The sequence below is a fragment of the Lonchura striata genome, chromosome 2 (assembly GCF_046129695.1).
Source record: "Lonchura striata isolate bLonStr1 chromosome 2, bLonStr1.mat, whole genome shotgun sequence".
In the NCBI taxonomy this organism is placed as follows: Eukaryota; Metazoa; Chordata; class Aves; order Passeriformes; family Estrildidae; genus Lonchura; species Lonchura striata.
The window spans coordinates 1,953,925-1,978,682 of record NC_134604.1 but is presented as its reverse complement, the minus strand read 5'-3'; the positions used below and the strand labels follow the sequence as shown (position 1 = coordinate 1,978,682).

The window sequence follows — 24,758 nt, the reverse complement described above, 5'->3', positions numbered from 1 at the left end:
GTTTCTTTCTGTTTAGTAAGTGCACCCACTTTGGCCAGTTGTGTTTGTTGTGTGTGTTTACTTCCCTAAATTCATGGAAATGAGTGTTATCTTTCTTTATTTGGAGTAATAAAACCAGAGAAAGCTTTTATATCAACATGAACAAAATCAAATTTGTGAAGATATTTTGTCTAGTATGAGGGTTTTATTTGAGTCTTTAATTAATTTCATTTCCTGAATTTAGATTCAATTATATGCTCTTCCTTTTAAATGTATTCTGTTGTCCATGCTAGAATAGCTCTCCTTGTGACAGATGCAGATATTAATGAAAACTCTTGATCTGGTGTGTAGGCATTATTGAACACTTACAGCACAACCTGAATTTGTAGTTGCTTTCTAACCCTGGAGAAACCAAACTGACATCAGAGAAATGCCCATTCAGTCACTTGACTCCTCTGATGAGAATCTCCAGGGGCAGGGTGGGAAATGGATTAGGATGATGTGAGTTTGATCTGAGGGAAGCATTAGTCTGGGTTTGTTGTTGGTCTCTTTTGATATAAGCTTTATTATATAGCTTATTATATAATCATTGCTCCACTGCTATATTCTATATCCCGCTATAATTATTCTATTATTATATTGCAGACTATATCTGAATAAAATTGAACATAGGTTTGTATGGAAAGAGGGACTCCTTTTTACTGGAAAAACTAAATGGATGGAGGTCACTATATTTAAATATTATTTCATTTGTTACTTTTTAGAGCAATAGGATGTTTCTTCCTTCCTTCCCTCTGCTCTCTCAAATCAAGGGCTAGGTCTCATGCAATAAATCCTTGCATCACAACTACATGGATTGAATATAGGAAAAAAGATCGCATTCTTAAACCTAAGACTTCTGCTGGCATTCCAGTACCTAATGATATCTATTCAACATTATTTTAATGCTATGAGTGACAGAAAAAGGTCAGGCAAGAAAAAAAAAAAGTCACAGTGGTGTGCATGGATCTAAGTTATGGTATTACAGTTGAGCCTTTGTGCAATTTTCTCAAAGTAGGGAAACCCCAGAGGACTCCAGAACTATGAATGCAACCACACAGAAGCAGAGGCACAGGAAGTGCTGATATGTTTCTACCTTTTTTTCCTGTTTCACAGCCTAGTTCATATCTAAAAATGTGTTAAATTGCTGGTTTTTACTGGGTGTCCTGCAAATGAAGAAGGGATGGTGAGGGCAGCAGAGAATCAATTTGTACTGAACAGGAGATGTGGCAACGAGCACCAGCACAGGGAACAGACTCTGACAGAGGCCCTGGCTGCAACACCAGGTGCAGCATGAGAATAGGCAAAACATCTGGGGGGAAACAGGGGGAGGGTGAGTGATGACAGAGGTACATTGCTGTCTCCTCACTAAGAAACCAAATTTCCTAATAATTTGTCAGGCTCTACCTTTTCAAGCTGAAATTCATTACTACATCAAAGTGAATGCCTCACTACTAACAGAATAAATGTCTCTATTTAGAATGTAAATGAGAAAAATGCCTGAATTACAAGACTTGTGAGTGGCTGGGTGGATGGAGTTAAGACTTATTTTAGAAAATGGCTTTGACATAATTTGATAATAAGTAATAGGCTTAGTTTCTGATTCTCTAATAACTTGAAATGCAGCAAATCTTTGCTGAATGTGTGAGCTGCATCACAGATGAAGTGTGTATGAAAGGGGTTGGCTGATTCCCTTCCTACAATGCCCTCTCTCCCTGGCAGACCACCAAGAGGGAAGGCTGAAGTGAGCCTTGCTCTGGGTTATGCCAGCCTAAGGATTTTATCCTTTTCCAGAAGAGCTTCAGGGGTTAGAAGCACAAAACTGGAAGTTATGTACCTCCTGTGTTCCTCTGGCTCCTTCTGCCTGGAGGAGAAAATGCTGTACTGGGCAATAATTGGAAACAGATACCTGAATGCAGATGCATTCTTGTCAAAAGGAAACCCAGAAAACGTCTGCACAGATGTGGTTGACACAGGAGGTCATGATCTCATTTCATATGTCACTGCTTGATCTTAGCTGAGATAATTACAGACAAATGGCTGTCTAAATATGAAGTCAACAGGAAGGTATCCAGCTACATGTGGTACTACAAGTAAATCCAATTTCACTGGAACAGCCAGCAGCTGAGGCTATTAGGTGAATATTAGACGTTCCCTGACAAAATTTATCACTAAAAAATAGACAGCAAAAATTAGGTTTATTCATTCTTTGTATGTCTTTGTGAACTGGTACCAATATAGATAAAACTCACATTAGTGCCTCGAAATGTTCAAATAATAATCAATATAGAATTTAGAGTTACTTATTTGTGTAAGGATGAAAACTGTGTCCAGAAAAAGGTGTAACATATTGCCTAAATCATCTGGGTTGATGCTGGCAAATCCTGGAAAATACCCAGACAATGAGGTGTGGCTGGTTTGTTCCCCTGGCCAGCAGCTGGGTCAGCACTGTCCCTTGCCTGGGCTCTGAGCAGCAGCACAGCAGCAGTAGGTGCAGTAAAGCTCTCCAGCACAGAACCAGTACAAAGTGTCCCTGATGCTTTTCCTTTTACAGTGCTGACCTCAATTATTTTTTTTTCCCTTTCTTTACAAAATGCCTCACCTTGTGGCCATAGCATTATCACATTTCTGTAGCTCATATCCACTGCAGCACAGCTATAGCTTTGAAATTATTGCTTCAGAGGACTCCCAGAGTTGCTTGGGAACCCATTGGTATTTCTGCAGGATGCAGTGAAACCCCCTGGTTTATTCCTAGCTCAGTGGCAGTTTCCTGCACAGCCATGAACAGACACCCCTAATTACATTATTTCCTGACTGTAATGCAAGAGGATGGGCTCTCCTCTACTGCCTCCTCTCATGTTTTTAAACCATTTCTGAGCAGGGATTTGTTTGGATTTTTTTCCTGTGTGTAGTAAACTGAGGTTAAACTCTTGTGTTATTGTGGTGTCCTCGCTCAGATTTGAACGTGCCCCCCCAAATTCCCTGCTAGGGTAGTTATTTGTCCAGGTCCCAAGCAGAGAGCTGCACGAGGAGCTTTGGCAAGGTTTAGTGTGCCAGCTTGTGCTGAGAAAGCTTTGCTTGTAGTGCCCAGCTGCTGTGGGTCAGGAGAAGCCCCACAACCCCACACCCATCACCCCATAACCCCTGCTGGCAGCCAGACTCCAGGGGTGTATCTGCAGGAACGCAGGCAGCAGCTGCAGCACAGCAGCAGCATTGCAGCAGCAGCACAGCATCATCATCATCATCAGCAGCAGCAGCAGCAGCAGCTGCAGCACAGCAGCAGCATTGCAGCAGCAGCTGCAGCATCAGCATCATCATCATCATCATCAGCAGCAGCAGCAGCAGCAGCAGCTGGAGCTCTGGCTAAGCCCTTCCCTGGGGCTCACACGTGTCCTTGTAAACGGAGATTTCACACAAGCCAGTGAAGACATACTTCAGTTTTATTGTTGTTTAGGCATGGATAGAAACATTAATTCTTTTGCACTCTTGGTTCTTGAAACTTGCCTAAGGTGAGCTTGGAGCAGTGAAAGCCCAGCTCCTCAGACTGGCGATTTAAAGTGCATAGGAGACCAAGCAGAATCCCAAAAGGCGAGGAGTTCTTTATATTCCTTTTTCTGTAGCTGTGAAAGTTGAAGGACTTTCTTTTTCTTCTCGTTTGCCCTATATTCCCCTGACAGTGGTATGAAGATTTTCAGCCCTTCCCTATGCTTTCCCTTTGGAGTTTTCCCTATCTTTGGAAGATTCCTCTCTGTATTTAAGAATTATTTGTAGTGATATAAACAAAGAGAGGTTGTAGATGCACACTCCTTCACAGGACCCTGCTACAGCTTTTCCCGTTCAGAGTCATGCCCACTGAATTTGTTTTTTTGTTTAAAAAACGTGTATCGCTTGGCAGTGTTCTTGCACCAAAAGAAAAAGATATATTTATATATAAAGTAACTTTTTTGTGTGTTCACGTTTTATTTTGGAAAAACAGGTGTTTAAAAATTTTAGAATTTTTTTAACAAAATTCTAAAAAGAAAAAAATCACAATATTTACAGAGATAACAGAATGGCTTAGCCATGCAAAACAAATTACTTTGGTTTTTCCCCCATTTTACTTTGGTTTAAATATTGACCAAGATTATAATTTTTTTTTTCTTTTTGCCAAATAAAACAGTAACAAATTAAAGTTTAGAGGCATATAACAGGATTTCCCTCTAATATTTTATACAGCATAGAGTTTATAGGACATCTTATGTATTTAATCCATGCCAATGCACTACAGGAAGCTTTTATTAAGACATCAGTCACTACTGCCCAGACATTTAACATTTTACAAATTTACAAGTAACAGTGTTTTCTGCCCCCTAAATAATGCAAAAGTGGCAAAATACATTTCCTAACGTCCATCTTTTTCTTTTATTTATTTATTTATTTATTTTTGCCTACCAGTCTATAAAAACTTACTTTTTCCCTGGATATTTGTAAATGGAAACCTGATGTTCTGCTTACTGTTCCTCTCCATCAGAGCTGCCTGTTACCTTCTTCCAGAAACTAACTTTCCAGATAAGATGAAACTTATCTCCCTTAAGTACAACTTTCTACTGGCCATTCACCCTAAAACCTTTTCTTATCAAGTACCATTCTAAAAATTCCCTCAAGCAAAAAACATGTTTATAAAGTTACAAACTTGAATGTAACTAAAGATACATAGACATTTCATTGTTACAATTATATGTACTGTTTGATAAATTAGGTACCAGTTAAAAACACTAAAATTATCTCAAGGTGCATTCAATATCTGTAGCATAGTTAACAAAAACACACAAAAAATATATATATATATATTCTATTTTTGTGGGAAAAAAATGCAGCTTTGATATGATCACTTTTTAAAAAAGTTTCCAATTCTGACTGGTATCTCTCTGAAAAGAAGGAAAGGTACAGTACTTTAAGGCAGCGAATAACATAAAGGAATCAAAATGAATCCAGAATTCCAGTTCCTTATCCTAATGCTAGCATGAAAGACGACTGATAACCATCAATAAAATGCATGTCTTGCTCTAGAAGAAAAGGATTTTTTTAGCCACCAGCTGTATGTAGGCTAAGAATTTATCATAGTGTTCCTTACTCAATACCCAGACTTCTTCAGGGAAACTCTTTATTCCCTTTCTAGCTTGTTTAGCTTTGCATGGTTTTTTAAATGTTTACTTTCATTAACAATTGAGTTAATTCTTTGTCACAGCTGTCACCCTTCTGCTTTACCATGATTTCAAAGAATGAAAAAGGAGTTTGACATTTTTCTTTAAGACAATCTTACACTCTAGGTACTTGCTACAAAGCAGAGGTTTCACTGATTACATCCAGAATCAGACATGTACCTGCTCAAAGGGTGTCATAAAAACAATTGAAATAAAACCAGTACACTATACATCAGATTAACAGCAACTCCCAGAACAAAGCCTTACAGTGTATAAAAATAGCTACGTAAAAAATTTACATAAAGGCAAACAAAAAGAAATCTTCAGTGCAGACATTTACAAAAAATATTTCAAACAGAACACAACATGGTGACCTATTATCATGGCTGTCGCCAAAATTAGTTTGTGGGGTTCTTTTAGCTTGAGATAATTGAGTCTAAAATCCTTTGAAAACCTGGTAGTATGATCTGCTTAATACTTGAACCATGAATAGCTGTCACTTCTTTGTATATGTTTAAATACAATCCACGTTCATGCTTCAATTGGTCTATATGTATTCTCTGAAAATATGAAAGATAAAGCCAGTTAAATATTTTTAAATATGTTAACCATCGTAACTACTCAGTATCTAAGCTGTAAATAAACAGCTACATGAAAATTGGTTTCTTCTGAAGCTCAATGATGTAAATGCTTTCTTTCATGACAAGAATAACTGTTGCAGTATTGTTCCCAGTAAATCCAGTAAATTTGTCTGGTAAGTAATGGATTAATGTTCATTTTAGTTATGTAGATCTACTGATCTGAAGGAATACAGAGAAGATGACTGCACCAAAGGCACACAAGATTTTTATGCTGTAACTTTTGCAAAATCCAAACTGACTTGTTTTCCACCTTTAAATACTTCCTAGGACATAATTTTGGTATTCCCAATTCACTTTTCCAAACTAGTAGAACAGTGATATTGCTGGTAAAGTGCCTACAGCAATGCTGCATCTCTTTATATGCTGTGTAATTGCTATATATAATCCATTACATTCTAAATGTTTAATGCAAAACTTCTGGTTTGTATTGGAAAAATTCGCACAATACTGACATATTGAAATTATTGACAGTTGCATTCATTTAAAGAAGAAACCTTGATATGTAAATATGAAATATCATCATTCCAGATAATTCCATATGCTTTAAACCCCTGCTACCTCAAGAAGGTATCCAGTGCTATTTACTTAAGATCACTGAAAATCAGGGCTGACAACAGCTTTCCTGTGGAGGAGCTTGCAATGCAAGCACCCCTGAATATATAATACTCTAATTTGATAGCTAGCTCAACAAACCTCTCTATGGTTAGCTGGTTTCCAGACTCTTGTGTTAACACAGTGTTAATTTTAAATGAGCTAAACCAGCCAGAAAAATGGTCTAAGCCCCTCCTTTGGGTGCTAGGAGGAGAGATGCAGCACAGGGTGAGCACAGGGTGGTGCTCTTGGTGCTCTGCAGGGCTCCTGTAATTCCCAACAGAACTTTGGCATCCGCCAGATCTTCTGCAAACAGTTTACTTCATACAGATCCAACAGGGGAAACTTTCAAACCTGTTCCTAACGTAATACAGTGTCTCTCTCCAGGATAAAACTGATCATAGCACAGGTGTGTGAAATCTAGGCTAAGAGAATTGTTTTGTTCTAAGGGAAGGAAGTTTCATGACCTTTGCATTAATGATGAGAAAAGTGACCAAGGATTTGGAAACTGTTGCTTTCAGTAAGGGAAGAAGTTCCCGTAAACATTTCAAGACATAACTTGAAACCTTCTGAACTCTATCTAAACATACTCTTCATATAAACACATACTACACATGCACAGTGGTACATTATACAAATTTGTATTTTCATTTCCTCAAGCACATGCATTAACACAAAGCCAAGTATTAAGTTCCATCTAAATGTCAGATTTCTTTTTTATATTTGTATGTGCAGCTCTGAATTCTTAACTGGCCAAAAGCTTGAGTCTGTCTGTCCTAAAACTACACCTCAAAATGACCCCACTGCCTCCCCCCTGGAAGGTGAGCATCAGACAAGCTAGAGTATTTGATCATCAGAGAAAAATGGTGCACAAAGAGATTTTAATGCTGTAATATGAAACACTTACCTGGAATGATGACTGACACATTTTCTCTTAAGTTTCAGATTTATGATTGTTTTCCTCTAGTTTTTTGTTTTCTTCTATATTTCCAAGATCTTTGTCTACATGTTTTGATGCTGTCCTATAACATAAAAGAAGGTCATTTTTTGCAGCAATTTGTTCTATACTCATATTAATGACACTGCCTCCTCCCCTCACACTGAACAGAAAATTTTGACAGTTCACCACAGGAAGTATTGCAGCAGGGCTCTGTGTGTTTGATCTACCTCTTGTGGAATTCAGAATTATTCTGAGTTAGCAGACATTTAGTAAGGTTAAACCAGTAGTGGAGATCCGTGTTTCTTGACAAAGTAATTGTGCAGCTTGTTTCAATAAACATGAGTCTGCTTTAAGGCATACTAAAACATTACAAGTGTGGCTAAAATATCTTGATCAACACAGCAATCTTTTGTGTATTTCTAGTAAATGACTTTCAGAGCCCGTGCCAAACGGAAGCTCCTTAAATGTGAAGAAACTCATGAAAATTCCGGCACCACTGGAGAAAAATCTCACTCTGACTTGTAGGTCTGTGCTAGCTACGACTGACAAGCTTTGGGTAAAGATGAGATTGTGTAAATGTTTGGGGGGGGAGGAAAAAAAAGAGGTATGCCTCATTGAAAATAGCAGGCCTTCCTTAATGCAAGTAGTAGTGATGAATTAATGAGTTAAGTACTTAGTTTAGCTTAGCACAATAAAACCACTATGCTATTCATTTAATCTGTGAGAAGCCTCACTGTCTGCCAAGGTGAAAGATTCCTGCAGCGCTGTGATAACATTTGGAAGGCCCCAATTTTTAAGATGTAAACGGGCAAATGCGTTTGAGTGGGACAATGCAAATCCCTCGTGTCAAAGCAGATTATCGCATCCACGTTTTCCCAACAGATGATTCATTCCCCCTGAAGAAACGCACGGTGTGCCGTGACAGACTGATGCGTATGCTCCCCTTGCTTTGGGGTACAGAGGGGTGACTCTGACAGGAGGGGGACAAGGCAGACACAGGCTGGGGAGGGGGGATGGCAGGGTGACACCATGCAGGAGCGCGCGCAGCGGGATCGTGGCTGGAGGAGCGCTGCTGGCCCATCCTCATCTGAGCGAAGGCGGCAGCGCGGCCACCAGCCCTGGGCCCTGCCCCAGGAGCCTGCTGAGCCAGGGAAGCTCAGCCCTTGTCTCTGTAGAGCTCCTGTGCCAGAGCTCACCCTAGGTCTGGGGCTCCGTGTGCTGGAAAAGTCTCTCCTCAACCCGAGCTTCCAAAGAAAGGATCAGCAGTTTCTGTTGTTGGGTCTCAAGGCAGTTTCTTGCAAGTTATCTAAAATATTTTCTCCTTGGGCTGCTGTGGTTTGCTCACAGCTCAGGCAGAGGCACACACACACCCTGACATCCTCTCTGACCCCGTCTGCTTCTTCTCTCCCCACCAGGGCTGCTGCTGTCTTTTATATGGTACATTACGTGTTACATGCTTACAGTTTTTCCCCAATGCCTATTACCTATATTAAATGGTGCTTTTCTATCTTTTATATGGTACATTACGTGTTACATGCTTACAGATTTTCCCAATGCCTATTACCTTTATTAAATGGTGCTTTTCTATCTTTTATATGGTACATTACATGTTACATGGTTACAGTTTTTCCCAATGCCTATTACCTATATTAAATGGTGATTTTCTATCTTTTATATGGTACATTATGTGTTACATGCTTACAGTTTTTCCCCAATGCCTATTACCTATATTAAATGGTGCCTTTCTACTCTAAACCAATCTGTGAGTGCCAACATCACCAAGAACATGGAGGTAAGGAAGGAGAAAGAGGGAGGACAGGACAGGCCCAAATCCCTCCATTTTAAACCCTCTGACCCCCATGTACAAAACCAAAACCCCCCTGTACAGCACTCAAAAATTCTTCCCTCTACTTTGTGACTACTTCTACTCTAATATCTAAACTTTTGTGACTCCTTGTTCTTCCTGCAAGGTTGGTAAATCATTCCATGGCTCAAACCCAAAATCACAGCTGTTTCCAGCTGCCTGCCAGGGTCTCAAATGCTTCTGACCTGGACCCAAAAATGTCTGAGGGACATTTTGAGTTCTGACACTCCTGGGGCACTGCAAATGCCTCACCTCACCCCTGCCCACCTCTGGGAGTGCAGCTGAAATGCTGCTCTCCAGCTCGAGGTAGATTTGGGATTCTGCATCCCAAATCCCACAGGCTACGCTGAAAGGGACCACTCTAAAATCTTTTCAGGTTTAGAGGAGGTTATTTCCTGAAGGGCCAAAAGTTTAAATGTTTTAAAGCTGTGTTATCTTTTGCTGTTCGTTTAGGGTGCCTCTGCTGTATTTGTGTGACTGACAGGAAGGTATCATGCTGAAAACCCATTTACTGCAAAGATCTGAGCTCCTCTTCATTGCAGGCAAATTTAATTTTAAAAGTGCTGAGATAGTATTACAAAGTAACTTGTTCTACAGTGGTAAATTTCTATTGCACAGTAATAATCTATTTTTTGGGTTTTTTTTTGTTATTCAAAACCTGAAATGCATTACATCAATAAAAGGGAAAGATATGAAATGCAATGAAGAAGAAAATTCAATGCTTTGGTAGAGACTGACCTTCTATGAGCTTAACAACATTTCAAAAATCTCTTTAATCCTAACAAAAAAGAAACAACCCCTCAAAAAAAAATCCCTTGAAAATTAAAAATTTTTACAATTTAAAACATGTTTGGTTCAGGTTGAGCACATAATTTAGCTTGTCATGTGTCTAGTGAGTCTTTTCCATAAATAAGTCTCACAAAATTGGAGACAACAGGGGAAGAGATGAAAAGCTGAAAGAATCTGGACTCAGGCAATTACCTGAGCTGAAGTGAGCTGGATGTGAGAAAGCAGTACCATGCACATCTGCCCTCATATAGCTGCTAATGTCTGATGCTGGAAACTTGATAGAATACTGGCATGGCTCACTGGGATCCTTTTTTTTTGGCTTCTTATCACCAGTTTTACAGTGCCCAAATCAGACTGAATCTCATATGACCTGACACTTAACAGCAGAGAGAGCTGTCTGGTCTTTGATTAGGTTAAATTATTCAATGACTAATGTCAGAAGATCCTGCAATGTGATCAGGTTTTGATTTTTAAAGTAATCTATTTTATCTTTATATTCAGTCAAATTAAATGTCACCTTTATTTTCCTAAAAGCCACACTGGGCAAAAATGGGAGACTTAAAGGGCAACACTACCTTTGAAAGAGGCAGGTGCTCCAGAACACTTTTGGAGTGAAGCACTTTGAAATGAGAGCAGCAGCAGTTCTTCATGTCTGACAATCAGATGGATTTCAATTCTCAATGCCTGAGACTGAAATGCAGCTGTTTATTTATGATGGCTCAGTGATCCTGCTGACCTGGTTTTTTGTTCCCCAAATACCATTATCGAGGCAGAACCACCACCTCAGCACAAACAATGCTGCAGCCTCTTTTAGTGCTATCTAAAGGGTGTCATTAAGTGACCCAGGAGTTATTTTGCAAGGAGGTGAGCAGCCACCCCTGGCTCAGCACCAGTCCCCAGGGCTGGCTCAGGTTTGTAACAAAAAAAGTCTCAAAACATGGGTTCCCTCACTTCCTGAGGTGACAGGACAAATGGTCCTTTTCCAGCTTAACATTCAACAACAGTTGTTCCTTAACTTTCTTTTGTGCATTAGCTCCTTCCAGCTTGCTCCATCTGCAGCTCCAGATCTTCCTCATAATATCTGAGTAGCTGGGCAATAGAGTCTGAACTTATAGAAATATTCCTTCCCAAGGGTTTACCCAAAAGGGAAGACAGCCCACTTTACCCATACCTGCAGTATTCTCACACTGTCATTACCTGCAGCTCCACAAAAAAAAAAGCCCACACCTTTGATAGTGTTGTTTGGAAGAGAGAGAAGTTGGTTGTATAAATATGAGTAACTCACTCAACTCTTCTTTTTTTTTTTTTTTCCTTTTTTTTTCCCCTTAAAATAATTTGTACATCATGGAACATTCTGAGCTCTTGCTAAAATTACGACTCGCATGTAATATTTATCTATGCTTGCTCTTCAGGAAAATAATTATCCTCAGGGAATCCTAATCAAAATCCCCCTGTAAGTAGTGTCAAAGTGAGATTTTTTAGCATTCTTTGGAGTGTGTGTGCTGTGAGGCCACTATTTTCATGGCTCTTGTTCAGACACTGTTCATAGCATTATTTGTAATATGAAGACCATTTTCCATGATGATTGTTTTGCCTGCTGTAGTGTAAATACAGACTGCATACAGGTGACCCAAAGATTGCTGTAGGGTTTTAATTTCTGATATCTTTGAATCTCACAAGTCTAGGCCTTGTCCTCAGCACTATTTAAGGGAGAAAGTATGCAGTGCTGTTTGTCCTTGTCACCCAGCCTTGTGATAATGACAGATAAGATGATACACATCTGTGTAGTTCTGGGTGCTGAAGCAAGAGCCATGGATTTCATTAAAGCTACACTCAACTGCACTGCTCCAGATGATTTTCTAAGAGCTAAAAGTTTTATACATCCCAATCTGGACTAGCTGCAACCTCCTTATTTACTCCAATTTTACCTTCCACTTCCTCCAATTATTTTCAAATGACCATCAGTAGGAAAAGCCACAGAGATATTAGAAAAATATTCCAGTCATCAAGAAATGGGCGATCGTTTCTAATTTGTATTACTTTTTATTAGATTTGTGTTATGAGCTGACACTTTCAGAGATGTTTGGTAACTATGTCTTTTCTCTGAAAGGGAACTGAGTGAAAACAAATACAAATGCTGAGTCTTGTTGAAAACATAGTGAGTTTCTTACATATTTGGCCCACCAGATCTAACTCATATGCTTGTTTGCTATAAAGTACCAGAAAAGCAGAATTGTTATGCTTCAAGTGCTCAGTTTCAGAGATGCCAGTAACCTTTGTCATCACTGGGACCTATGAAACATTTCAAGAGTATGATGTGCTCTGGGTGTGAACAACTTTAAGGCTGCTGCTGTGATTCAGCTGGCCCAGCTGAAGTTTCCTTCGCTGCCTGTTGAACCACTTTAACCTTGATCTAGCCTAGTTTGACTTGGGATTTGGGCACCTCCCAACTCCAGGGATAAAAATGGGGCCAAGATCCAACTACATGCCAGCTTCCATGACTAGAGAGCAGGGGACAGGGTTCCGAGTGAGCCGTTTCCTTTCTGAATCTTTCATGATGGAAATTTCAAGATGGAAATTTCATATATGAAGCATTTACCTAACATGAGTGTCCTGCAATCTCTCAACTGAAGCTTGACACAAAAATTTTAGAAAGATTCTAAAGTGCTGAGTTATATTCTGTTTGGTACAGGTTAGTTTACAGCATCCTTTTTGGGAAAAGGAGAAATCTGCAGAGAACAAGTGCTTGGCCTTCTGCTCAGATGAAGGAGAAACAAGGCATGCTGGGGTGGGTAGGCTCAACTCTTTATTCAAGAGGAGACTGGTTGCAGGATGTGGAATACAGATGAGTCTCTGATTTATGGGACAATATTCACACTGAAAAGAATATGTGGCAATAATCAGCTTTTCCATCAAGTGAAGCTGAGGCAGTGAGTAACTGTACAAGTGATTTATTGTGAATATATTCCAAGGCTATAAGTGTAATTCCTACTTAGTGTGGATGACAAGACAATAGAAGATTATACAAACCACAACACCAATAACAAAAAAAGGAATGTTTTTCTTGCCTCGGCAGACTTGGAAAGTTCTGTGCTGCTGCCTTCTCAGACTTTCCTTTGGCGTCACTTTGGGGATAGAGATTAGGTGAGTTACTGGTCAGGGGTGGCTTCAAAGAATAACTACTACCTGCTGGCCTGGATGGAGATGGGGGGGTTGTATCCAGAGGTGAAAGTTGCTTTTTGCAAGGTCTACTTTGATTTCTAGGCTATGATTCGTAATGGAAACTTTGACAGAATTAGGCACTGACATTCTGCTTGCTCCTGCAAGTATGGTGTGCAGAAAGCAGGGAGGATAACAACAGATCAATTTAAAAATATACAGAGAGCAGGAGATTGTCAATGATGATACATCAATTAAGGGGTTTGGAAGCCAGCAACCATGTATCAAATACAGAGAGTATTGTTTAATTATAAAGACATTTTTGTTTCCAGTGAACCTGTCTAATCAATTCTAGTTCTAATTTTTCCTCTAAGCTTTAGGAAAAGAAGCTGAACATGAGGAAAAGAAGTGGTGTCCATTTAAATTATGCCATATCCTATCTTTGAAGCTGAAAAAATTGTTGTAATTCATAAATTCATCTCATGATATAGTCTATGATTCCTGTCAGCTCTCCCCACACTACTCAGTGGTGCAAGAGATAGTTTACCTTCTCTGCCCTTGTTATACTCAAACCACCTCATCCAAAGAAACCCAAAGCAGTTTACTACAGTTTCTTGGCTCCACATTAACGTATTTGAAAAGGCATGACAAAGTTATCCTCGACATTCTTGCAACAGTAGCAAAGTGTGGGAGGAAAAGCACTATGTTGTTACTTTTAATTTTTTCCCAAAAAAAGCATAAGCTTTGGAAAAAAACCAAAGAACTCTCTATAGTATCTGAGTACGGTTCTGTGCATGGGTAATTTATAACAATTCTATATTTGGAAAACTTCAAAAACCTGATCAGTTATGGCTGAGCCAAAGTCTTTATGTATTATCCAAAAAAAAAGAACATTTCTTAGCAGATGGAGAATTCCTTGTACTTTCACATCAGCGAATACACATTTGTTCATAGTAAAATCCCACTGGTGCATTTGAGATTTCATTTGATTCAATTTTAGTGGAAGATCATACTAAAACCAATTGAACTTTAAGACTGCTTTTACACCTGTACTGCTTGAAACATGCTATGCATGGCCACTTAACCTGCTCAGAAGCAGCTCTGAGAGCTGTCAGAAAGCAAACCTGCTTCTGCCTGCCCTCATTTCCCCCTGGAGACAAAGCTATGGGGGAAAGACCCAGTGGGGCACACAGGAATAGCCAGCTTCAAAAGGATGGAGCAACACAGCCACTTCTTGACACCTTCCCATTTATTGTCTGAAGTGAGCCTCTGTGACAAGGCAGAAACTTGAAAATGGAAAATGCTGTTCTATGCCTGTGATGTCTAAAACCTGGACTGGGATGAGAGCTCCTAGATATTTCAGCAACAGAAGCTCTATTTTTACAGGTTTATTTCAGAAATCTCAAAGTACACATGAACAAAACACTCAAGTATCTCTCCTTCCTGAGCTGGTTGAGTCTTATTCTGTATGTTATTGCATTTTTAAAGGAAACAAGGAAGCCAATTTCTAAATGAAGGTTGCCAAAGTCTAAATGAAGCACCAGTACAGCCAACAGACTTCCACAGATCAAGTTCCACAATTAAGTACTATATTAAATGCACAGATTTGGCTGTCAGGAAACAGGACCTCATTACTGTTATGATCTATGAAAATCTGAGAACACCACCTCCAGGAGATGAGTTCTATTAAGCATTAGGACAAGCCAATCAGAGGTACCAAGTTTCCTTTTGCTATCAAGTGCACCCACTGTAACAGCTTTTGCCCACTCCAGAAAACTGGAATGCTGTAGAGGAAGGAAAACAAGTAAACATACATCTTTTCTTATCACTGTTCTTTTTCCAGTTTGGTATAAAGTTTTCAAAAAATTCTTACTTTGATTTCTTCACATAGAGCCAGTAGACAACACCTGCAATCAGAGCAACCAGCAGAAGACCGACCACAATTCCCACTATTAGCTTTGCCTGGTCATTAACCTTTTCACTGTTGTCATCTGAAGCAAAGAAGAAAAGTTAATGAGATGACCTATGATAAAGTAAAGCATTACAACATTTCTATAGAATTTTCACCAGAAACAGAAAAAGGGATTAGAAAGTAAAAAAAAAAAAAAAAAAAAAAAAAAAAAAAAAAAAAAAAAAGAAAAAGAAAGGAATAGAAAAAGAGAGAGGAAACTGTACATACCAGTTCTATCCTCTGGCTCATCATATTCTGGAATACTTACTGAAATGAAAAATGTTAAAATTGAATTAAAGACAACACAGACCTAAAAATCACCTTTAATTGCCTATTTACAACAATGACAGAAACTGGAACAGTGTTTTCCAAACAAGATATTTAATCCCATCTTTAAATAGAAGCCTTTCCTTTGTAACTATACTATATACATTAGAAGACTCTTACTCTAAACCTGTAGTATTCAAGTCAGAAATATTTCTGACTGAGAATTTCTGTGCTACCTTTCCAAAGCTTCTCACTCTATTTCATCATAATTAAAGCCCAGTATGGTTGATTTCTGTTGTGAGTCAAGTCATATCAATAATAATAAACTGTAAGTTAGGGACTAAGAGATATTGTTAATTTCGTAATAAATAAATATCTCTGTCTAGTAAATGAAATATTACTTTGCAGTATTTTGTACTATTATGCTGTACTATTATTTTGCAATATTGTTTCCTTTTGTAGCTAGCCAAGAAAGTCATGAAGACTAAATGACTTATTGTAGAAAGCTATCAATAAATTTTATGTACTGCTGATCCAGAGTGGATTTACAATTGCTTGACTTAAGACAAAAAGGTTAAATATCTTAGTATTAACATTACTATGCAGACCTACTTTTCATTTGAGTGTGATGTATGGGTACTTTATGAGAAACTGTAACTTTAAGGAAATTATCTTTAGAGGACACTCACTAGCAGAGACGTTCATGGAGGTCACAGTCCTTTCTAGCTCATTTTCTGCAATGCAAGTTAAAGTTACATTTTCCTCAGGAGCAATTACAATTTTACTGGAAAATTTCCCATTAACATATTTTGTCTCCTCTGTCTGAAAAGGTGAAAAATTAAGATTAGTATCCTTTAAAAACACATAGAACAATACATGCATCACTTGAATTACACATTGAAAATGTTCAGAGGGAAATAATTTTCAACTAATACTTCAGTTTTCCAAACAATAGCAAGAAAAATACTACATTGTTTTATTAAATGATAATGTGTGTATTTGAAAGACATTTTGGCCTAAATATCCACTTATAGATATTATAGTGTGCACTGTAAAAGCAATGATAAAAAAGTGTTTTTTTTCCTGAAAAAGTTAACAACATTCTGTATTTGCTTTTAATTCAAGTATTTTAAAAATATTCCAAGTGAAAAAATTCTTAAAGAAAAATTCAGACGTCTTAGGTATAATTTTTTCCATCTTGCTGTTTCTCATTTTTGTCATTATAAGGAGAAGAATTATTCCAAGTTTTCCAGTTTCCAGCTTTCCAAGCTATTTCCACACTCAGCATTATTTTGCCTAGCTACATGTGTGTAGTAGCACCTATAGTATCTGTACTGTAATATTGATGTGTTGCTCTTTAAATTTGCTGCACATCATTCTTGGATTAATGCAACACCTAGATAAAATTATTTGCAATCATTTCTATAGCTTCAAGACAGTTCCTCTCCTATATCTACAAGTAAATGGCCAAACTTTGTGAGCAACACATAATTTATGTAGGTTTAAAGCAAAACCTAATGAAATTTAATGGAATCTACAGGAGCACTGTACATTGTCCTTCCAGCCACTGACTGAAGAGATTTTTATCTTGTTTATTTATTTTTTTTTAATCTCATTTATTTTTCCTGCTGAGGCAAAATCTGGGAATGCTTTTCACGGGATTTGGTAATCCATATAAAAATACTTCAGTTTGCATATTTTCCAGGTATTTTCCCTGCTACATACAAGTTCTTATTTATCCTTCAGGATGAATGCATAATTGTTCTGTTTCCAGTGAGAAACAACAGGTATAGTCGTACAAAAACATAAATATTAGGGTAAAAGCTGCAAAGCACATAAGAAACTATACAGAATGTAACTTCTGATTCACAAATGCCACATTTCATTACATTTCACTCAGTTAATGCCCACATCAAGTACCCATTTGCTTTCTAATGTAAGTTCTACAATTCCATCATTATTTGCAAATTCTTTATGCAATGGTAAAATCAGCACATTACCCAGATAAAACAACTAAATACCTTCATTTAAAAAATGCATATTTAATTTGTAACCATTTCTTTTTTCCTTCCAACTTCAGGTTGTAGCCAGTGGATCTCCTCTGCCTTCATCTGCTCTATTCAAAAAGGCTTTATCATAAAAAAATTGTCTATGTAAGCACCTTGTAGCTACAGCTACCACTTAAAACTTCTCTTAGATAAATGAAAAATACTTTTCTTCAATCTCACTACCTCAAAAATGTTCCTTGATTTTAATCTGCACTTCCTATACACTAATTTTTGGTGAATAAATAAGAAAGATACTTGCTTTATTTAGGATGCTCCCGCTGCCTGTAACTGTCCACTGCACTGCTGGTTTGGGGAAACCTTCCACATGGCAGATAATTGTTTTAGACATTTTATTTGTGTTGGTTTTCTTGGTCATTTTGATCTGAGGTTTTCCTACAAGAACAATATTACAGTTAACCGTTTTATTTTGAAAGAACAATTAATAATTGTAACTATCTGCTTGCTTACCTTCCACAATAAGTTTAAGTGTCTGTCTTTTCCTCAATCCTTCGACCTCCTGTAGAGTAGTTTCACAGACATAGTTTCCAGCATCTTGATACTGAAGGCTTGAAAATGATGGACTTGTTTGCATTCTGGTATTGTCCTGATAAAGTCAGGAGTCAGAAATGACAGAGATGAACTCACAATACATTAACAGAAATTTTTGCATGCTTTGGAAAAGTAGAGCCTCACTTTTTTAAGCTGTTTCCCCATTAATAAGTATATTTGAATATATGGCATGAAAAATGGAAATTGCTGGAGATTTACAGAAGCCATCTTTCTTCTTGAACAATTTTGCTTTTGAATCAAAAGCATAGATGGGATCAATTATTAGCTCTGAGCTTTTCTAGTAGGTTGGCCATGACCATGAGTGATAAAACATTTGAGACACAGGTAACTCTCCTCTAGGCAAGGCTTATGAGGTCAACATTTGCTCATAAACAACCATTAAGCATCATTACTGTAAGTTTCCAGTGCCACAGGTTTTGTATAAAGCCACCTTCTTCAACAGCTCCATTTTTCACCATCTAACCTTTCAACCCTTGCCCTTTTATTATGTTTATCAGAACCAAGACCAAGCACACCTCTGACAAAATGCACCAAATTTCCTCCAAATGGGCTTTTCTTAGAAGAACCTTATTCTCAAAGGGCCTTGTACAGACCATTTCACAGAAGTTGTATTTGTGTTACAATACGCTTTAATTCTCTGCATTTCAAAGCTGAGCTGGTAATTGCAGTAACTGATTTTCAGTCACCAGGGTGAGTAGATCTCATTTTAACCACGTGTGCAAGACCCATTTTAACAATATTCTTTAAAAAGCCCAATGAACAACTTCCTTCCTTCCTTCCTTCCAGAACACTCAAGTAGCAGCAGTATTATGAAGAGGTGAACACCCAGATGGAGTGTGAAATAGATGAATTACTGACCTTTATCCAAAACACAGTTGCATTTCTACTAGAAGAAATTGTGCATGACACAGGCAGGGCCTCTCCAATCTGTTTTGTGACTTCTCCACTAGGAGTAAGCTGCAAATCCAGATCTGGGATAGAAAGAACATTTGTAAAAAGTTAATCTCTGAAAGCCTGGCCCATTTCAGAGGCTTATCAAGAAAAGAAAATGTGACTAATTGCACTCATTAAATTCAAGATTTCATTTCTTCAATAAAATTCAAGTCAATTTTACAATGAAGGGAGATGAGAGAATTATTCTAAAACAGGCATTGCAGAACATTCATATTTTTGCTGTAATTATAGGCTAAAAAGAAAAGCAAAACCTCACTAATCATTAGACAAATTGATACATTTTTTTCACCTTGTTCTGCTGAAAGAAGGACAGAATAGGCACAAGAAGCTGAAGAGCCACTTTACATAACAGCATGTGCATCTTGGAAAGGGAAGCACAGAATGCTGTGAGGGTAGAAATGGGCCAGGCAGAAATGCACCTTCAGGGGAGGACTAGTGCAGGTTATCCTAAATAGTAATTGTGGAGAAAAAGGCAGGTCAAGGGGTACCTTTCTTTTGTGTGATAAAACTAGAAGATTTTTATCTTCAGAATCTGAAGGGGATGAAGAAGGTCAAAGAGGGTGTATGAGACATGATACTGACTGAAGGGGTGAGAAGTCTAAATTACAGGGTTGGGGAACTGCACATGAAGCCCTTTATTTGTTCTCATTTGTAACTTCAAATGCCACTTCTGTACCTCAAAAAAGAGTCCAAGCTCTGCCTGACATATTTAAGCTCAAGGGAAACTGCAGCAGTGTTTGACACAGGGCAGGGTGAGAACCAGTAAGAGAAACATCAGGAAACACTGCTCTGGATTTTTCTTAGTTTAAGGATTTGGTGGGCTGGTCATTTTTAAAACATTTTAATGTTACAGTGATAGAAAAGCAGATCTTTATTTTGCCTCCCCTCTGACAAGCTGCCTGACTGAATGAGTATCACAGATGTGCACATACACAAACACACGCAGTCAAAAGCACACATGACTGCATCTCAAATATAGTACTTGCTAAAAAAGGGCTGCCAAGCCCCCTTTTGGCTTTTAAGCAGAGCTTTAAAAAAAGCTCGAGACAAAAATCACAGTAGAGGAAAGTGAGTTTTCCTTAACAAAACAGTGAACTTTACTACTGGCCTCATTCAGTGGTTGCCCTGGGAACACTACTGCAATTAAAGGTAGAACTTGAGGGAACAACTAGGGTTCAGTCAACAGACTATGGGTCTGCAGCATTATTATCTGTGTTACAAGCACAGTGGCTTTTCTGAGAGGTCACAAGGACTGTATTTCTTCTGTGAATGAGTCAAAAATCTTGATGAGATAAAATGGCATCTTGTTTCTCTATTCCTATGGGGATTCCCTACCCTCTCTCCTGAAACTGTGGCTTCCAGAAGAAAAAAAATTAAAGAAATAAAGTAACAAGACTCCTCCAGCGAACAGTGTATATTCAGATAGTGTATGGGATTTGTGTTACTCACAAACACATTCTACCAGGGCAGAGGGGCAGCTGAAGAAAAAGCTAAGATTTTTTTTTCCCCCTCAAGAATTTCCTTCTGCATACACTTAACCATTTGGTCTTTGAAGCAAGATAGCATCTCCAACCTAAGACATCACCAAAGACAGTTCAGAAGGCATTCCTCTCATATTTACCATAGGAAGAATATTCATATTCATAGAAGTTTTTGCCCTCATCTCAGACAAGAGTGACACTGAGCCCAGAGCAATCCTTCAGCCCAGTGTTCCTCCAGGACTGTGCTCTGCTGGCCCCTTGGTGTGGTGTAACTGGGATTACAATCCCTCCCACACTGGTTGCTAAGCAGTTCAGGAAAATGTACAGTGTATGAGATGACTACATAACTCAGAGCAGTATTTGTATGACTTATGAGGCAAGACAGAATTAAACTACTGTTTAACATTGGATCCCCTCTAGGAGCTCTCCATAAGCAGCTTGATTTAGCTTAATTTTCTGCCAGTCTAACTGTAAGGTCAACAAAGAAATGTGATGCAGTTACCTTTACCTCTCTATTTAAAAGAATCTCTCTCTGGTATGGGGAGAAAACATTTCTTGCATATAGAAGACTATCAAAATTAAACTTTTGTCTCCATTGAAAGAAAAACTTTTTCTGTGAGAATTTTCTGTACATTTCACATTTGGCTTTGAAATGTTCTTGAGAAACAAGCTCCTCATCAGGCACCATTTTCAATATATGCTAGCTCTTAAAGTGGTCTCATTTGAAGTCTTGCATTGATTTCAATGCTGTCTTTGCATACCAAGTAGGGCAGGGAAGAGACAAATAGTGCATTCTGCACGCATTGCCACATCATGTGAGGGAGGTATGGAATTAATGGGGGCAAGACTGGAGCACACACTTCAGTTTGGAAGCTGTGGCACATCTAGGACAGACTCCCAGCATTTAAAGAAGGCCTCTGATGGAATACTGGGCTGCAATTGGGAAAACTATGCAGGCACTTGTTTGCTGTCTGGACTCCATAAATAAAGCAGACAACTGGAAACTTCTCCTGGGGTCTTGAGAATAAATTTTTCCATGCAACATTCAAAAGGTGATTTCCCCTGTATTTTCAAGGGCTTTACTGAAAGACAAGACAAGTCAAGACAAGGCTAAAAAAATATCTGTAGAGAAATACAAATGTCATACTCCTAAGCCCTTTAATTTACTGGATGGTTTGCAGAACGCATTTTAGCAGAAAGGAAAGCATCACAAAGAGGAAGTTGCGCAGACCTACTTACTCCACTCTAGGTTTTAAGTGCAGAAACAATTACAGAATGTCTGGGCTGGGAGAGACCTAAAAGATGCTGTGCTTCCAACTCCTCTGCCATGGGCAGGAACAGCAACACTGCACCAAGCTGCTCCAATCCCAACAGCAACAGAAAATAGAAGGGCACTGTGGGTTGAAAGAGCTGCTTCTTTATAGCTCAGGGAAGATATTCCTGTCCTCTGCTGCTGGCTGCTTTCCTTGCCTCACTCAGGGTGTGCTTCCACAGCTCTGTAAGAGGCTGAAAACTGCTTTTGCCCTGCTCCTCTGCCTGCCAGTTTTGCTCATCTGACCCTGAGCAAACTCACTGAAGGTACAGAGCTGGCAGAGAATTTACAGCCTAAACCCAAACCCACAACATCAATCCTGCTCTGCTGCTGCCTCTGTAGAGGGACAAATCATGCCAAGCAGGAGCACTCAGTTCTGCTGGACTTTAAACTGGGACCTGGCTGCACAGATGCTGCTCTGAAGGGCAAGAGCTCAGGTTATACAGCCTGTCCTTTATGGATATGGCAGGGAATCTTTCATCCCCCCTCAATTTCCTTCATACATTATTTCCCTAAGCATTACAGGCAACTCTGGTGCTTTAATGTCAATTTTCAGCTTTCCATGACTCTCATAATTTACTATCAACTTGGAAAAAAGGGAGTTTGGTATTCTCTCTAAAAAAAAAAAAAAAGTGAGGATTATAGTATGATATTTGTTTTCATACCAGCAAGAAGCTTTCCCTACTTAGACACCAAAAGAAAACAGTGCCATGGTAATGCACAGTAAAATTGGTTTGGGAAAAGACACTACAGTTGAAATTTAACAAATTAATATAAAGAGTTTCCCAAATTTAAACTAACATTATTATATTGCTTGCTTTTTGTTGTGTTTGTGGTTGGGTTTTTTCAAAAGAAAATTTAAAAAATCAAAAAAGTTTAAAATTGGATGTGAAGAAATAAAAAAGCCCTGACTCCTAATGAAGGCTTTTTTAGTGCACCAGCACAGAGAGGAATATTAATCCCTATAAAAGGTGAACAATAAAGCAAAAGAGGGAGAAAAAGTAGGATTTGATAGGCATTAGTAATTACTATCTGAAGGGCAAACCACATGCTGCAGAAATGCTTTAGACTAGCATCAGACAAAATACTGTAATACCTTAAAGAAGGGGCATGGTCTGGACATTCAGGAATTACAGAACTATTCCAGGCCACTGCACCTCATTTAAAAAAAAAGGCTTTACTGTAGTTAGAGGTGTTTTGGAAAAACAAAACAAAACAAAATGAACACTGAGTGAAGTGAAGTAGCAGAGTGATCAGTGCAGCTCTGAGTCCTGAGCAGCTGCATTAGCTGCCAGCACTGGGAAGACTCATGTCTAAAAATTACATGTTTCCCTGGCACAGTAAAGCTCTTTGAGTGTGCAGACAAAATAGAAGAGACAGGAAAACTGGCTTGTTAAAAGCAACTTGGAGCTGAGGAAGCCATTTTTTGGAGTAATTATTTATGAAAGTCTAAGTAGACATGAAATTTCTTGGAGAGAAATTAAAGGGTGGGTTATAGCAGAGCAAAGCTAGCTTTTGCTATCCTGCAGTGAAGAGGCAGCAGCAGCACAGAGCCCTTTTCAGGTTTTACATGCCCAACTCTTGGCAAACAGAACAGGTAGGCAGGGTAAAAATGGATGATCTTATTAAAGGCAAAATATTCATTAAATATAATAGTGTAATTAATCATGTGCAGTGCAATTAATCATTAATCACCAATATATTATGCATGTATTGTACCTCTTCCAAGAAAAAAAAAATTCAAAAGCAAGTATAGAAACATGAAGTTTGTTTTAATGTAAAGTATAACTACAGTGGAAGCCTTTAAACTTCATTATCCTTCAGATTCCTCTGAGCCTGTCAGCTGTTGATGATACTGTGAAGACTACAGACAACCAATATTTTTAGGGGAAAATTTCTACCCTGGCTTCATTTTATTTAACAGCCTGTGATAGTATAGTAGAGTTTGAAAGAGTTCCTGCTCTTGTCTTCTGCATAAAGACATTAAAAGCAACTATTGCTTCTATGGTTCAACCAGCCCAATGGCTGCTTTAGCTGATAGTGTGACTAAACAGCAGCCAGCTAAAGAAAATTTACTGAGCTCTGTAGCTCTCATGATCCTGGGAGAAGTAAAAAATCCCCAATTTTTCCTATTGAACATAATGACTTCCTAAGTTTCTTTTCTAGGCTCCTTACACGTTAACCTCATTGAGGGAATGGGAACTTGACTATGAAGAATGACCTTCAGTGACATTCCCATGGATTAGCTTCCACGTTTGTGTACATCCTAAGGCACAGCAGAGAGTAATTTGCCCTATATACATTCACATGAGCAAAAGATAAAATTCTCAGCCTGTGTGACAGTGTAGTAGAACCATATACTATCCAAAGTTACATGGAGTGAAACTATCTAGCCAGTGAATTGAGAAAGTCAAGATTTCCAAACAGAAATACATGGGAATAAATAGGAATGGCTGGACATGCCTCCAAACCAACGCTTCACCTGTAGGCAACTGCACTAAGCTGCACAAGCACAGAGAAACTCCACAAAGCAGAGGAAGCATCCCAGCAAGTCCAGGGTCAGTTTGCACCCTAGCCAGGAGTGCCAAATGCAATGACTTACAGTGCACAGTGATGGTGGTGGAGTCCATCATGCTTTTGTCAGTCAGAGAGCACTTGTACTCTCCTGTTGCATTTCGTCTCACATCTGTCATTACGTACGTATCTGAGCTTCTTATCCCTTCTGTTTCTCCCTGCAGGTGGAAAACAAGACATTTATTCTACCTGGGCCTGCTGAACCTACTAATTTTTGTTGAGGATTTTTTTAATTATAAGGATGGTGAAATACTCCAAAGCACACATAGACACAGCATCATTGAAATGTAATTACCTATTAGTTAAACTAACATTTACTTCCTGCATGATAACGTTATTTAAAAAAATCAACTACAATCAAGAGCTTACTCTTTTAATTTAATCACTAACTCATTTTAAGAGGATGTTACAATACA

The 24,758-nt window shown here is 38.5% G+C and overlaps 1 protein-coding gene across 3 annotated transcripts in view; it reads right to left on the bottom strand.

Moving 5' to 3' along the window:
• Window positions 1-3,437: 3,437 nt before the first annotated feature.
• Window positions 3,438-24,758, bottom strand: part of ALCAM (activated leukocyte cell adhesion molecule) — a 118,975-nt gene continuing 97,654 nt past the window's right edge. For 2 of the 3 annotated variants that reach the window (XM_077790921.1, XM_077790920.1), the window contains exons 8-17: window positions 24,371-24,500; window positions 18,880-18,992; window positions 17,920-18,055; window positions 17,707-17,844; window positions 16,093-16,221; window positions 15,365-15,403; window positions 15,059-15,176; window positions 13,095-13,151; window positions 7,341-7,455; window positions 3,438-5,761 (exon numbers count right to left, since the gene is read on the bottom strand). In XM_077790921.1, the coding sequence (XP_077647047.1) occupies window positions 7,368-7,455; window positions 13,095-13,151; window positions 15,059-15,176; window positions 15,365-15,403; window positions 16,093-16,221; window positions 17,707-17,844; window positions 17,920-18,055; window positions 18,880-18,992; window positions 24,371-24,500 (948 nt within the window). In that variant the 3' untranslated portion in view covers window positions 3,438-5,761; window positions 7,341-7,367. The remainder of the gene's footprint in view (window positions 5,762-7,340; window positions 7,456-13,094; window positions 13,152-15,058; window positions 15,177-15,364; window positions 15,404-16,092; window positions 16,222-17,706; window positions 17,845-17,919; window positions 18,056-18,879; window positions 18,993-24,370; window positions 24,501-24,758) is intronic. The other variant, XM_077790922.1, reaches the window with a different exon arrangement.